Here is a 15,073-nt window from a genome sequence, read left to right as displayed (position 1 = left end):
GCGTGTTGTCTGTTACTGTTTGTTGTCGAAACCGAGCGGTTTGATGAGGGAACCGTTTATCGAATTGTTATTAGCTGAATGCAGTAAATGGTGAAGGGGCTGGGTCCTGTAATGGATCCGGTAACACACAGCCCCCTCCCTCCCGTGTTCCTCTCTCTGGCCCGGGGCAGGGTCTGAGTCTGATCCTTCCAGCCCTGGCTTCAGTTGATGCTGGAACAAACTCCGACCAGAAAGCAAACGCGGGCAAAAACTGGTTAGATAGAATCTGTTAGTGGGAGAAACTATAAATGGAATGGGTTAAAAGGGAGCGATAGAATTCAAAGTTGATTAATCTACTGCCTTGCGAACAAACCATTTTACAGCAACAGTAACTGGATTCCATCGCTGCTTACGTTAAAATATTCACAACTGTTCAGTTCAAGGGAGATGATTTTCCTGCGGCAGCAATTCTGTTAGATGCTGAACTGTAAGGTTGAATCCTTGTCTTTTTGTTTCACAGCCCATGATGGAATCAGAAGGAAGGCAGATGAATGGATTTCTGCAGGAGGTGCCCAATGGGATTGATGGTCATGAGAGAAAATGGATCAGACCAGACCTACCGAGTAAATGCACCTGGCACCTGGGAATTGCTCAAACCCAGTCCCCTCACAACCACCAGAGTCTGTGAGTGACTTCCTGTGAGAGTGTGGCTCCACCCCCCCAGTGAGGGTTTGTCTGTGTCTGTGTGTGTGTGTGTGTGTGTGTCTGTCTCCCAGGCTTCCCCCCCCACCCCGTGTGTGTGTGTGTGTGTGTGTGGGTGTGGGTGTGGGTGGGTGGGTGGGTGGGTGGGTGGGTAGGTAACGTGCGCAGAGGGCTAATGACCTCCTACCACAATTACTGAGCCCTCTCCCAGGTTGGGAGGTGGGTCACTCATACCCCCTTCAGGTGTTTAAATCACGTTACTAACCCTAACCCTAACCCCTATTCTTTTCAATGAGCCTGTACTGTGTGGCAGACTCTGATAGGTCCATGCTCCCGTTCCTCCTGATTGGCTCACTGCTGATCTACTTTCTTGTGATTGGTGCTGTGTCACCCTCCCACTGTATGAGCTCGGTGGATTGATTGAGCAGATTTGGTGGCTGCACCAGGTTGCTCTGCAAACCCCCCTCCCCTCCCACCCAAACATGGTCCCTTGAGCCCCAGTAACTGGGGAGACCTGATCCCAGTCACCACACAGGGGTACCAGGCCCATCAAGTCTGTACAGCCAATAAACCCAATGGGGCAAAAAGACCAGAGAATAACCAACCTCCAGGCTTGGCTGAGGAGTTTCTGGATGTGGAGCGGGGAATGGGGATAGGAGCAGGAGGGGATGTTGTGCTAAATGGCCTCCTGCTATGTCATTGCTTGCTGTTTCTAATTGATCTCCATGTCTTCACAGGCCATCGACTCCTGACATCCTGCCCAATATTCTCAGCAAAATTGGCAACACCCCAATGGTTCGCCTGAACAAAGTCACTCGAGCTCACGGTCTGAAGTGTGAGCTGTGTAAGTATCTGAGCAGGCAGGGAGCAGCTACTCACCCTGATGAGTGTTCATACTTTTATTTGTTTTCTGTCTTTGTGACAAATTGGGCGTGTTCACACAAATCAAATTAAGACAAGTTGAGGAAGGCAAATGGAGTATTGGCCTCAATTGCAAGGAAATTGAGTATAAAAGTGGTATGAAATATTTCCAGGAGGAAATAGGCCATTCAGCCCATCAAAGCTGCTCTGTCATTTAATAATGTCATGGCTTATCCAAATGGTCTACCCCCTCACCTCCTGCATCAACCAAAAATCCAACTCTGATTTAATGACATGGCCCTCACTGCTCTTTGGGGAAGAGAGTTCCACGGTCCAGGAGCTCTGAGATTACATTTTTTCATCTCCATCTTAAATGAGATGCCTCATTTTTAAACAGTGTCTCCTAGTTCTCTCCAGTCTCTCCCACAAGGGGAGACATTCTATCAACACCCATTCTATCAAATCCCCTCAGGATCAGGTCTGCTTCAATAAGATCACCTCTTGTTCATTTGAACTCCAGTTGATACAGATAATATTTGTTCATCCCAGCAATTGATTGTGTGAAAATTCTCTGAACCTCTTCCAACATATTTCTCTCCTTTCTTAAACAAGGAGACCAGTGGGTGGTTAACCCCCTTGCAGCTGCATTCACCTTTCTCAACTTTCAGACTCCATGCATCCTGCATTGAACACCAACATCCCAATTATCTTCCTCTTTGCTTGCTTCACCTGTATTCCAACCTCATGAGTTCTATAATTTATCTCCAGTTAAATTATTTACTGCTTTTTTTATTGTTCCAGCCAAAATGGTTAAGTTGACATTTTCCCATCTGGTACTCCAAAACTTTGCCCACTCATTTAACCTGTCTATATTCCTTTGCACACTCCTCACATCCTTTATACAACTAGCTTTCTTACCTATCTTTATGTCATCAGCTGTTTAAACAACCAGATCTTCCATCCCTTCAGCCATGTCATTGATATCGAATGGAAGCAGGTGGGGCCTAGAACCAATTCTGGTACCAATTCACGAGTTCCAGCTTGCCAGCCCAAAAATGATCCAATTATCCCCACTCTGTTTCTGTTAGCTAACCCAATCCTCTATCCATGTTAATGTTAATGTTACTCCATGCAAAATAAACCCTAACCCTAACCTTTGATGTGGCAACTGAAAAAATGCCTTCTGGAAACCCAATGTACCACATCTACAGGTTTTTTCTTATTCGTGGGATGTGAATGTTGCTAACCAGGCAGCATTTATTGCCCATCCCTCATTGCCCAGAGAGCAGTTGACAGTCAATCACATTGCTGTGGGTCTGTAGGCCAGACCAGGCAAGGATGGCAGTTTCCTTCCCTAAAGGACATTAGTGAACCAGATGAGTTTTTCCTGCAATTGGCAATGGATTTATGGTCATTATTAGACTCTTAATTCCAGATATTTATTGAATTTGGATTTCACCATCTGCCGTGGCAGGATTCAAACCCCGGTTCCCAGAACATTATCTGGGTTAACAGTCCAGTGACAATATCACAAGGCCATCACCTTCCCCTCAGTTGCCCTTGAGAAGATGGTGGTGAGCTGCCATCTTGAACCGCTGCAGTCCTCCTGCTGTAGGTTGACCCACAATGCTATTAGGGAGGGAATTCCAGGATTTTGACCCAGCGACAGTGAAGGAACGGCGATATATTTCCAAGTCAGGATGGTGAGTGACTTGGAGGGGAACTTGGAGATGGTGGTGTTCCCATATATCTGATGCCTTTGTTTGGTGGCTTCACCAGGTTGACATCTCATTTCTGGCAATGCCTGGTGCTGCTCCTGTCATGCCCTCCTGCACTCTCCATTGAACCAGGGTTGATCCCCCAGCTTGATGGTTATGGTTGGGTGGGGTATATGCCGGGCCATGAGGTTACAGGTTGTGCTGGAGTACAATTCTGCTGCTGTTGATGGCCCACAGTGCCTCATGGATGTTAAGTCTTGAGTTGCTAGATCTGTTCAAAGGCAGAACTTTATCTTCACAAGGACTGTGTGATGGTCACTCTTAATGATACTGTCATGGACAGATCATCTGCAGCTGGCAGATTGGTAAGGATCAGGTTAAGAATGTTTTTCCACTTCAACAAAAAGCTCAGCCAGTCTGGCAGCATCTTTGGGCAGAAGGAACATTGAACATTTTAGGTCCAGTGAGTGGTTCTGAAGAAGGGTCACGCGGACTCGGAGAATGTGAAAACTCCGCACAGTCGCCTGAGGATTGACTTGAACCGGGTTCCTGGCACTGTGAAGCAGCAGTGCTAACCACTGAGCCACTGTCTCACCCACATCTTCTCCATTTCCTAGTTCTTGTGTTCTTTTGCCCAACTCTTGTCTATGTGTGGGGTAAGTTTCCTCAGGCCTCCTTTGGTGTTATCTGATGTCACTGGATTAATAAGAACCCCAAGATCCCAAAGTTCTGCGGACACTGGTGTGTCCTGTAAGGCAGATGATGAAATTTGAATTCCATTAAAAGTTGGCTAATGGTGACTGTGTAACCACCAATTGTCGTAAAGGCCCATCTGGTTCATTAATCTCCTTCAGGGAAGGAAACTGCAAATTATTGGAAGGGGCTCTGAGAGAAAGGCTTTATGATCACTTGGAAAGGCACAGTTTGATTCGTGATAGTCAGCATGGATTTGTGAGGGGTAGATCATGCCTCACAAACCTTATTGAATTCTTTGAAGAGGTGACCAAACACGTGGATGAAGGTAGAGTAGTGGATGTGGTATACATGGATTTAAGTAAGGCGTTTGATAAGGTTCCCCATGCTACGCTCATGCAGAAGGTAAGGAGGCATGGGATAGGTGGAAATGTGGCAGATTGGATTCAGAATTGGCTGACCCTTAGAAGACAAAGGGTGGTAGTGGATGGAAAATATTCAACATTGGTGCTCAGTTACGAGTGGTGTACCACAAGGATCTGTTCTGGGTCCTCTTCTACTTGTGATTTTTGTAAATGATTTGGATGAAGGAGTGGAAGGGTGGATTAGCAAGTTTGCGGACGATACGAAGGTGGGTCACGTTGTAGACAGTGCAGAGGGCTGTTCTCGGTTACAAAGGGACATTGATGGGATGCAGAGCTGGGCTGAGGTGGCAGATAGAGCTTAACTCTGAAAAGTGTGAGGTGATTCATTTTGGAAGGACAAACTTGAAAGCAGAATACAGGGTTAACGGAAAGATTCTTGCCAGTGTGGAGGAGCAGAGGGATTTTGGGGTTCATGTTCACAGTTCCCTGAGAACTGCCACCCAGGTAGATAGAGTTGTTAAGAAGGTGTATGGTGTGTTAGCTTTCATTAATAGAGGGATTGAGTTCAAGAGCCGTGAAGTTATGCTCCAGCTATACAAAAGCCTGGTTCGGCCACATCTGGAGTATTGTGTCCAGTTCTGGTCACCTCATTACAGGAAAGATGTGGAAGCATTAGAAAAGGTGCAGAGGAAATTTACCAGGATGTTGCCTGGAATGGAGGGAAGGTCTTACGAGGAAAGGTTGAGAGAGCTAGGGCTTTTCTCTTTAGAACGACGAAGGATGAGAGGTGACTTGATAGAGGTGTACAAAATGATCAGAGGTATAGATAGAGCATACAGCCAGAGACTTTTTCCTAGGGTGGAGGTAGCTGTTACAAGGGGGCATAGTTTTAAAGTGAGTGGAGGTAGATATAGGGGAGACGTCAGAGGTAGGTTCTTTACTCAGTGGTAGGGGTGTGGAATGCATTGCCAGAGAGGGTGGTGGAGTTAGCCTCATTAGGGGCATATAAGCAGCTATTCGATAGGCATATGGATGATAGTATAAGGTAGCGGTGGAGGTTAGATAGATCTTAGGATTAGGGTAAAAGTTCGGCACAACATCATGGGCTGAAGGGCCTGTACTGTGCTGTACTGTTCTATATTCTATGTTCTATCCTCACCCAGTCTGGTCTATGTGTGAATCTAGGTCAACAGCAATGTGGTTGACTCTCGACTGCCCTCTGGACAATTAGACTTGGGAAATAAATGCTGGCCCAGTCAGTGATGCCCACATCCTATGAATAAAAAAGTGGGAGGTATTAGCAGCTACTTGACTGAGTATCCCAGTTGTATTCTATCCTATTGTGGGACAGCAGGACGAGTGGGAGGGACATGTAGCTATGATGAACGTCTACTCTGGAGAACTCGGCTGCTAGTTGGGATGGCGGGTATGTGTAAAGTGTTGAGGACAAACTGCACAACTCTTTGATGGCACTGCTTCAAGGAGTTAATAAGGTTAAAAGAGAAACTCTATTTGTCCACTAGCAGCAGTCTCTGAACAAGGGGGACAGGATTCACAAAAGGGATTGGGAGTCTGGAACTCTTCTCTGAGCCCGGGCTGAGGTATAGTTATACAGCATGGAAACAGACCCTTTAGTCCAACTCATCCATGCTGAACATAATTCCAAAATAAACTAGTCCCATCTGCCTGCTCTGGCCCATATCCCTCCAGACCTTTCCTATTCACGTATCTATCCAAATGTCTTTTAAACTTTGTAATTGTACCAGCATCCATCACTTCATCAGGAAGTTCATTCCACTCACGAACCACCCTCTGTGTTTTTAAAAAAAAAAAAAAAAAAAAAAATTTGCCTCATATCTTTTTTAAATCTCTCTCCCCTCACCTTGAAAATGTGCTCCCTAGTCTTGAAATCCCCCGTCCAAGGGAAGAGACAACTACCATTAACTTTATCTGTACCTTTCATTATTTTAATTTCTATCAAGTCGCCTCTCAACCTCCTACGTGCCAGTGAAAAAAGTCTCAGCCTACCCAGCCTTTCTTTATTAGTTAAACCTTCCATACCAGGCAACATCTAGGCAAATGTCTTCTGAACCCTCTCCAGCTTGATAACTTCCTTCCTATAACTGGGTGACCAGAACTGGACGTAGTATTCTAGAAGAGGCCTTACTAATATCCTGTATAACCTCAATGTGACTTCCCAACTCCTATACTCAAAGGACTGAGCAATGAAGGCAACTGTGTCAAACGCCTTTTTAATCGCCCTATTTGTGATGCAAATTTCAAAGAATTATGTACCTGAAAGCCTAGGCTGATATTTTTTTGAAAGCCCAGTGTGCAGAGTGTGAAAGTGTCATGCTGCTATGGCTGTACAGAGTATTGGTGAGATTGCACCTGGAGAGCTGTGTACAGTTTGCTTCCTTCCTTAAGCAGGGATAGTCTTACATTGGAAGTGGATTACAGGAGATTCACTCAGATGGTTCCTTGGATGAAGGAGTTTCTTTTGCTGGAAAAGATGCAACAGATTAGGGTTGGAGTTGAGAAAATGAGAGGTGATCTTATTGAAATATGGGTTTCTGAGGGAGCTTGACAGGGCAGACACAGAGGATGTTGTCTGGGGCTGGAAAGAGTCTGGAACTAGAGGGTGTAGTTTCAGAATTGGGGCTGTCTCATTTGAGAGCGAAGTGAGGAGGAATTTCTTCTGAGGCTTGTTGAAGTTTGGAGGTCTCTTTGCCAGGGAACATAGGAAGCTAGTTCAAGGTGTTTAGACAGCTTTTGATCAACTAGAGAGTCAAGAGTTATTGGTGTTGGCAAAAAAGTGGAGTTGAGGCTGCAATCAAATTAGTTGTGATGTTACTAATTGGCAGAGGAGATTGATGGGCTGAATGGTCACTTCTTGCTCCAGAATATGTACCTGATACACAGCTGTTTCTCAATGAGGTTCCTGAAATCTCTCTCAAACTCAGCTCAGGGGCCAGTTCCTGAGCCTCCCTGAAACTAGCTTTTGGGCTCCATGTCAAATCCAGTCCAACTCCCTGGGAATATTACAGACCCACATTCAACCCATCCATTCTTCCCTCCCTCAGTCCCCCAGGGTGGTGCTGAATCTCCAACCCCCAAGAATACCAGCACCCCGCACCACATCCTCCTGAGTGTTCTGCTCCTTGTGGCTCAGTCCCACACAGGGTAACTGGAGGGTGATCCTGGGGTGAATATTACTGACTTGAAGTTTGTTTGGTTCCAGTGGCAAAGTGTGAATATTTTAATGCTGGGGGCAGTGTGAAGGATCGTATTGCCTTGCGGATGGTGGAAGAGGCGGAAAAGGCTGGAGATCTGAAACCTGGTGATACCATCATTGAGCCGACCTCTGGAAACACAGGTAAGCTGTTATCCAGTCATTAACTGCTGGCTTTCTGCTGACAGCTCACCCCACTGCTCACAAATGATATACGTACCTCACAGGGATCGGGCTGGCCTTGGCTGCTGCAGTTAAAGGATATCGCTGCATCATTGTTCTTCCAGAGAAGATGAGCACAGAGAAGGTAAAAGCAAATCCGCTTGGGGAGGTGACTGCAAGAGAGTCGGGGGGCAGGGTGGGGGCTGTGGGGAATACAGACCCATCTTACACAAAATCATGATATCACAGTTTTTGGGAGTAGTCTTTTTGGAACATTGATTTTAAAATTGGAATACTGAGGATGCTGGGGGAAGCAAATACAAACAGCAAGTCCACGTAGATTCTGGAACTGGAGGAGACATTGGCCCTAATGGGATTGTCATGCGACTTGTAACCCAGAGACCCTGCTCATGTTCTGGGAGGAAAAAAGTCCCAGCCTATTTTTTTATAACTGAAACCCCGCCAGTTCTGGCATCATCCTGGTAAATCTTTTCTGAATCCTCTCTAATTTAATAATATCCTTCCTATAACAGGGTGACTAGAACTGCTCACATACTCTAGAAGAGGCCTCACCAATGTCCTGTACGACCATGTCCCAACTCCTATAATCAAAGGATTGAGCAGTGACGGTTCCTGGAAAACTTTAGTTATGAGGAAAGATCAGAGAAGTTGGAATGTTTTACTTGGAGGCTGAGAGGAGATTTAAGTATTCAATGCCTGTTATTCTTTGGGGGAAGCAGAGGTTCCCAGTTTTTTCCCACTTGTACCAGAAACCGCCTCTCAGCATCTTCCCTATCAAGACCCATCCAAACTGGATTGACTTTCCCCTGTGTAGCTGTCCCTCTGGTTACCTTTATCTGTTGATTATTTTCTGAAGGTTGATGTGCTACGAGCTCTCGGAGCGGAGATTGTGCGAACACCAACAAGTGCCAGCTTTGATTCGCCAGAGTCTCACGTTGGTGTTGCCTGGAGACTGAAGAATGAAATCCCCAACTCCTGTATCCTGGATCAGGTCAGTCAAGTTACCTTCTGGTTCAGGGCTGGATCCCCCCCTGTCCAATCCCCATACTGCCTTCTCAAGCTGAAGGGGATGGCAGGGAAGTGGCGGAGAGGCAGTAGAGGAATATATCTATATGGACTTTAGTAAGGCCTTTGACATGGTCCTGCACGACAGGCTAGTCATGAAAGTTAGGTCGCATGGGATCCAGGAAAGCTAGCTAATTGGATTCACAATTGGCTTGAAGTTATGAAGCAGAGGGTGATGGTTGAAGGTTGTTTCTCGGACTGGAGGCCTGTGACTAGTGGTGTGCCACAGGGGTCAGTCTGGGACCTTTGTTATTTGCTATGTACATTAAATGATCTGGATGTGAATGTACAAGGTATGATTAGTAAGTTCGCGTATGATACAAAATTAGGAGGTATCGTTGATAGCAAAGAAGGTTATCAAAAATTAGAGATCTTGATCAGATGGGGAAGTGGGCTGAGGATTGGCAAATGCAATCCAATACAGATAAGTGTGAGATGTTGCATTTTGGAAAGTCACACCAAGGGAGGGCTGGTACAGTAAACTAAACTCCTGAGGAGTGTTGACCTAGGAGTACAAGTACATAGTTCATTGAAAGCTTGTCAGAGGTAGACCAGGTGGTGAAGGATGGGGAACTTTTCCGAGGGATGAGGAACTGAAAACTAGAGGGCATACGTTTAAGGTGAGGGGAAAGATTTGAGGACCTGGGGCAACTTTTTGAGAGTGGTGTGTATACGGAATGGGCTGCCAGAGAAAGTGGTTGAGGCAGGTACAATAGCAACATTTAAAAAACATTTGGATAGGTCCATGGATGGGAAGGGTTAGAGGGATATGGGCCAAATGCAGGCAGTTGGAATTAGTCGAGTGGGCACCATGGTCAGTATGGACCAGTTTGGGCTGAAGGGCCTGTTTCTATGCTGTATTACTCTGTGACTAAGTTGGGGGTGTGCGTGGTGGAGTGTGTTTATTGTTCAAAACTGTGACCGGTTTCTCTTTCTCGTATGTAGTATCGGAATCCTGGAAACCCACTGGTTCACTATGATCAGACTGCAGAAGAGATCCTCAGGCAATGTGAAGGTATGAGATCGTGGCAATTATGGAATGGCAGGTTTGTCAGAATCACCTTCAGTATTGCACTTGCTGCTGTTTATTGGAAAATTTTTGGACAGAGCCTAATTCCATAATGAGAATGGGGCAATGAGGTAGACAGTGGAAGGGGATTCCTGGGACTGTCTTGGGTTGGGAGTTGTGGGGGTAAGGAGGAGGTGTAAGGGTTAGGGGCAAGGTTGATCCTGGGAGTTGGGGGAAGTAGGATGTGATGGGGGTTGGGAGCAGGATGACATGGGGTTGGGAGAGAGGTCTTTCATTCCTTCTTCCTTTCTTTCAGGAAAAGTGGACATGTTAGTGGCTGGAGCAGGAACGGGAGGGACAATCACTGGGATTGCCAGGAAACTGAAGGAGAAATGTCCAGGCTGCCAGGTACATGGTCAGGGCTCTGCAACATCGAAACCCAAGAATGAGAGGAGGTCATTCAGCCATTAGTGCTGCTTCACCATTCAGTATGATCCTGGCTGATCTCTGTGCCAGTGCTGTATTCCTGTTTTCTCTCCATACCCCTTACTACCTTTAAAACCTAAGTATTTACTTATCTCTTTCTTGAATGTATTCAGTGATTTGGCCCCCACAGCTTTGTGGTAGAGAATTCCACAGGTTCACTACCCCCTGAGTGAAGAAACTTTTCCTCCTCTCTGATCGACACAGTCTCCAGATACGGGGCAGACCATGTCCTCTGGTCCTAGATCCCCAGCCAGGGAAACATCCTCGCTATATCGAGTCTGCCCAGTCCTATTAGAATTTTATACGTTTCAATCACATCCCCTCGTGCCCTTCTAACTCTAGTGAATATGTGCCCAATTGAATCAATCTCTCCTCAGGGATATTCCTGCCCTTCTTGGTATTGGTTGTGAACCTTTGCTGCACTCTGCCTCTTGTAAGTATATCCTCTATTAGGTAAGGAGACCAAAACTGCACATAATAATCTGGGGGTGGTCTCACCAAGGCCTTGTACAACTGCATTGACGTCCCTAAGTCAAAACTGAAAACATCTTGTAATAAAGGCCAATATATCATTGATAGTGTCCCTGCCTCTGAGCCAGAGTGTTCAAGTTCCACCAGCTCCAGACCTGTAACTTAACATGTCTGAACAGTTTAAATAAAATTATAATAAATTATAATTAATAAAATAAATAAAATTATCATAACATTTGCCTTCCTAAATGCTTGCAGCACCTGCCTGTCTAGTTTCACTGACTAGTGTACAAGGACACCCAAATCCATTTGCACATCCACATTTCCCAATATATCACCACTTAAATAACATTCTGCTTTGCTTTTCTTTTCTTCATACCCAGGTATATAACTTCCCATTTATTCATATTATATTGTATCTGCCATGTCTTAGTCCACTCACTCAACTTGTCTAAATCCCCTTGAAGCCTCCTTGCATCCTCCTTACAACTCTCAATCTCACTCAGTTTTCTGTTATCAGCAAATTTGGAAATATTGGTTTTGGTTCCCTCATCCAAGTCATTTGTATACAGTGAATAGCTTGGGCCCAAAAATGGATCCATGTGGCACACCAATAGTCACTGCCTGTCACCTGAAAAATGACCTATTTATTCCCACCTTTTTTCTGTTGATCAGACAATTCTCAATCCATTCAAGTACTTTCCCCCTATACACACTGACTTCTTATCACAGATGTTATCCAAAGTTTCCTTGAAATCTAAATATACCATGTCTGCTGGTTTTCCCTGATCTGTTTTATAATTACATCCTCCGAAACACCAGTCGTAGAGTCATAGAGTAATACAGCACAGAAACAGATCGTTCAATCCAACCTGGTCCATACCAAACATAATCCCAAATTAAACTAGTCCCACCTGTATGCTCCTGGCCCATATCCCTCCAAATCTTTCCTATTCATGTATTTATCCAAATGTCTTTTAAACCCGTTGTAACTGTACCCAAATCCTTCACCACCTCTGGAAGTCCATTCCACATGAGGGGCAATTCTTATTTTAAGAGAGGGCAGTTCTCATGTATTCTTTAAATCTCTCTCTTCTCACATTAAAATGATTAATTAAGCATGATTTGTCTTTCATAAAACCCTGCTGGTTTTGTCCAATTTCGTTAATTCTTTCCAAATGGGGATATGGATTGCACAGAGGCAAAAGGTTTTTAAGTTTAGAAAGGCATTGTGTGTCGGCATAGACTTTGTGGGCTGAAGGGCCTGTTCCTGTGCTGTACTGTTCTTTTGTTTAATTGTTCGGTTATCACATCTTTTGTAATACACTTGAGTGTTTTTTCCCCTACTGATGGGAGTCTAACTAGTTTGTAACACTATGTTCTCTTCCTCCCTTTTTAAATCAGGTTACATTTCTCACCCTCGAATCTGTAGGAACTTTCCAGACTCTACAGAATTTTCAAAAATGACCACCAATGCATCTGATATTTCCAAGGTCACTTCTTTTAGTATTCTGGGATGTGGATTCAGGCCCTGGGAATTTGTCAGCCGTTAACCCTGTTAATTTCCCAGCATTGATAGCTTACTGATGCTGACTTCCTTCAGTTCTGCCCCTCTCTAGACCCTTGACTCCTTAATGTTTCTGGGAGGTTTTTGTAATTCAGGCACGCGTTCTTTAAATATGAACCATTGCCTATTAGCTATCAACACCTTTTTAAAAAAAAAAAAAAAAAACTCATTGTGTTGGGGTGTTTGGTGGCTTTTTTATCGATGGGATATTTATTACAACCTCACCTCACACTGTCTCTCAAGGAATTATTGCCTTCCCTACCTGCCCTAGAAGGGGTGCTGCCTTCATTACAACTGAGTGTATTGCTCAGCCATTTCAGAAGGTGATTAAAAGTCTACCACATTGCTGTGGGTCACATGTCGACAGGATGGCAGATTTCTTTCCCAAAAGGCTTTGGGTGAACTAGATGGATTTTACAGCAATTGCTGACAGTTGTCCTGGTCCCCATTTACTGAAGCCAGATTTATTTAGCTATGTTGGTATTTGAATTTCTTAGTCTGGGCGTGAGCATTATTCCATTACACTGCGAGGATGTTGTGGGGGACTAGGTGAGGATGTTTTCTGGTTAAAGATGTGCTCATCTTTTGTTGTCTTTAGATTATTGGAGTTGATCCAGAAGGTTCCATCCTGGCAGAACCTGAACATCTCAACCAATCGGATGTTAGCACGTACGAAGTGGAAGGAATTGGCTATGATTTCATCCCGACAGTTCTTGATCGATCAGTGAGTTGTCGTTTGTCCTGTACAGTCTTACCCAGGACCTAGGCCTCATCCGGACCTTCTCTAATCATTTGGCATTCATGCTCCGGATAAGTGTCCAGTGTCCCAGGGCCAGTCTTAATACTTTGCTTCTTCAGTGGTCTGGCCTCTGGTTCTGATTGTTGTCAATCTCCACAGGTTGTGGATAAATGGTACAAGAGCAACGACAAAGACTCCTTTCAAATAGCTCGTGAGCTGATCCGAGAGGAGGGCCTGCTCTGTGGTGAGAGATTGGGTGTAATTTTGTGAGGTGGAGGTGTGGGGTGGATTCAGGATGGGACCTGCCTGTTATGTCTGGAAAAGCATTGGGAGCTTTAGTGAGATTCTGGGATCAGGGTCCCTGGGAAGGTATGGCGTGGGGGCTGGGGAAGGGGCTTGGGATCCTGGGGAGCTGGGCGATGACAGGTGAGCCTAGATCTGAGCTGCCAGCTTATGTTCCAGGTGGAAGTTCGGGAAGTGCTGTTTCTGTTGCTCTGGAAGCTGCCCGGGAACTTGGGGAAGGTCAGCGCTGTGTGGTCATCCTCCCGGATTCCATCCGCAACTACATGTAAGTTCCAGCCTCCACGTGACTACCCTCGCAACCTCCAGCAATGCTGTCCCTACCCCAACCACATGTCAGTCAGCCTGCTTATTACCCTCCCCATCACTTCCTCACTAATCCTTTACACCAAAGGGGTGAGTATGGGGGATGATGAGGTGAGTAAATGCAGAGAAGTGAGGGAAGGACTGCTCTCACTGACATCATTCTGTTTCCAGGACCAAGTTTCTCAGTGATGAGTGGATGACACTGAAAGGATTCCAAGTGAGCCGACCAACCTACTGCAAGAAACACTGGTAAGAAAACTCATTGAACCCTCACTTGGGACAGGGTCTCCTCGTTCGCATGCGCACTCTGACCCTCACTGGGGATGGGGTCCAACACAGACGCACACACACGCCCTCTCTCTCATACGCATGCACTCTGACCCTCACTGGGGATGGGGTGAGGCATGCACCGTGCACACCCAGTCACTGGGGAACAGGCACACGCAGACACAGGGATGGGTGTGCAGATGGGGATAGGCAGGCGGGTGCACAGACACAGACACAGGCACTGTCACTGGGGTTGAGGATGATGTGATGTTTGTACCTGTTTTCAGGTGGTGGACATGTCGGGTTGAGCAGCTTAATGTCTTGCCTTCGCTCACACTGCTGCCGTCTTCCTCCTGTCAGAGGGCCATTGAAGTTCTTCGCGAGAAAGGTTACGATCAGGCTCCTGTAGTCAATGATGGAGGGTAAGTGTTCACAGGGCTGGTGTTTGTTTATCCCAAACTGGCTCGATTGCCCTGCTCTCTCCATGTTTTGGGATCTTTCTGCAATTCTAATGTGTTTCATGGTTATTCAGTTCCTCCCTGTGTGAAAACTGCAATGAGTGAAGCACGATCTCCTGTGCTGTCTCTCCTCCGATCATTTTAATGTTGCTCCGACATTACCCGCCCCAGTGGAATGAGTTGTTTCTCCTCCTCGTCAAAACTAACTCTAACTGTTAAAACCTTGGTTAAATCTGGTCTCTGGCCTGTGAAAGCAGTGGTAATGGTCCCACAGTGTGCTCCATCAGCCCTGAGTTAATGGACTGGAGAGTTTCTCACTTGTAATCTTCCACACCTTTACTGCAGGAGTACACCAGAAATCATGTATCGCTTTTCCTGCAGTCATCACAAAAAGTTGCAGGTTTTGAAAAGTATGTGAAATTTCCCCAGTGGACCTGATTTTCAGACCCAGGTTAAACAAAGCTTGAGCCAGGTTTCTGCACTCCAAGGATTGCTCTTTGCCAAAATTCACTGTAGTCCCACAAGGCCATGGGGCTTTTCTGTCCTTACGGAGATGACGGAGGGTCACTAAGCCTCAGGTGAGGGGAGAGGTTGAGAACATAGGTCATAGGTACAGGCCCTTCGACCCTCGATGTTGTGCCGACCTGTGAAACCAATCTGAAGCCCATCTAA

General features: G+C 45.8%; 1 protein-coding gene across 2 annotated transcripts in view; it reads left to right on the top strand.

The window, feature by feature from the left end:
- The window catches only part of cbsa (cystathionine beta-synthase a), a 23,841-nt gene that overhangs the window by 268 nt on the left and 8,500 nt on the right, over positions 1-15,073 (top strand). For both annotated transcript variants that reach the window (XR_007263165.1, XM_048602610.1), the window contains exons 2-13: positions 500-663; positions 1,419-1,525; positions 7,560-7,694; positions 7,778-7,857; positions 8,590-8,724; positions 9,744-9,813; positions 10,124-10,215; positions 12,930-13,055; positions 13,230-13,314; positions 13,533-13,638; positions 13,848-13,925; positions 14,231-14,365. Coding sequence is in view for 1 of the 2 variants with exons in the window: in XM_048602610.1 (XP_048458567.1) it covers positions 503-663; positions 1,419-1,525; positions 7,560-7,694; positions 7,778-7,857; positions 8,590-8,724; positions 9,744-9,813; positions 10,124-10,215; positions 12,930-13,055; positions 13,230-13,314; positions 13,533-13,638; positions 13,848-13,925; positions 14,231-14,365 (1,310 nt within the window). In the remaining variant the exon portion in view is untranslated. The remainder of the gene's footprint in view (positions 1-499; positions 664-1,418; positions 1,526-7,559; positions 7,695-7,777; positions 7,858-8,589; positions 8,725-9,743; positions 9,814-10,123; positions 10,216-12,929; positions 13,056-13,229; positions 13,315-13,532; positions 13,639-13,847; positions 13,926-14,230; positions 14,366-15,073) is intronic.

Source organism: Rhincodon typus, chromosome 11 (assembly GCF_021869965.1).
Source record: "Rhincodon typus isolate 14 chromosome 11, sRhiTyp1.1, whole genome shotgun sequence".
In the NCBI taxonomy this organism is placed as follows: domain Eukaryota; kingdom Metazoa; phylum Chordata; class Chondrichthyes; order Orectolobiformes; family Rhincodontidae; genus Rhincodon; species Rhincodon typus.
The sequence above is the reverse complement of the archived record's forward strand: the minus strand, read 5'-3'. Positions and strand labels throughout refer to the sequence as shown.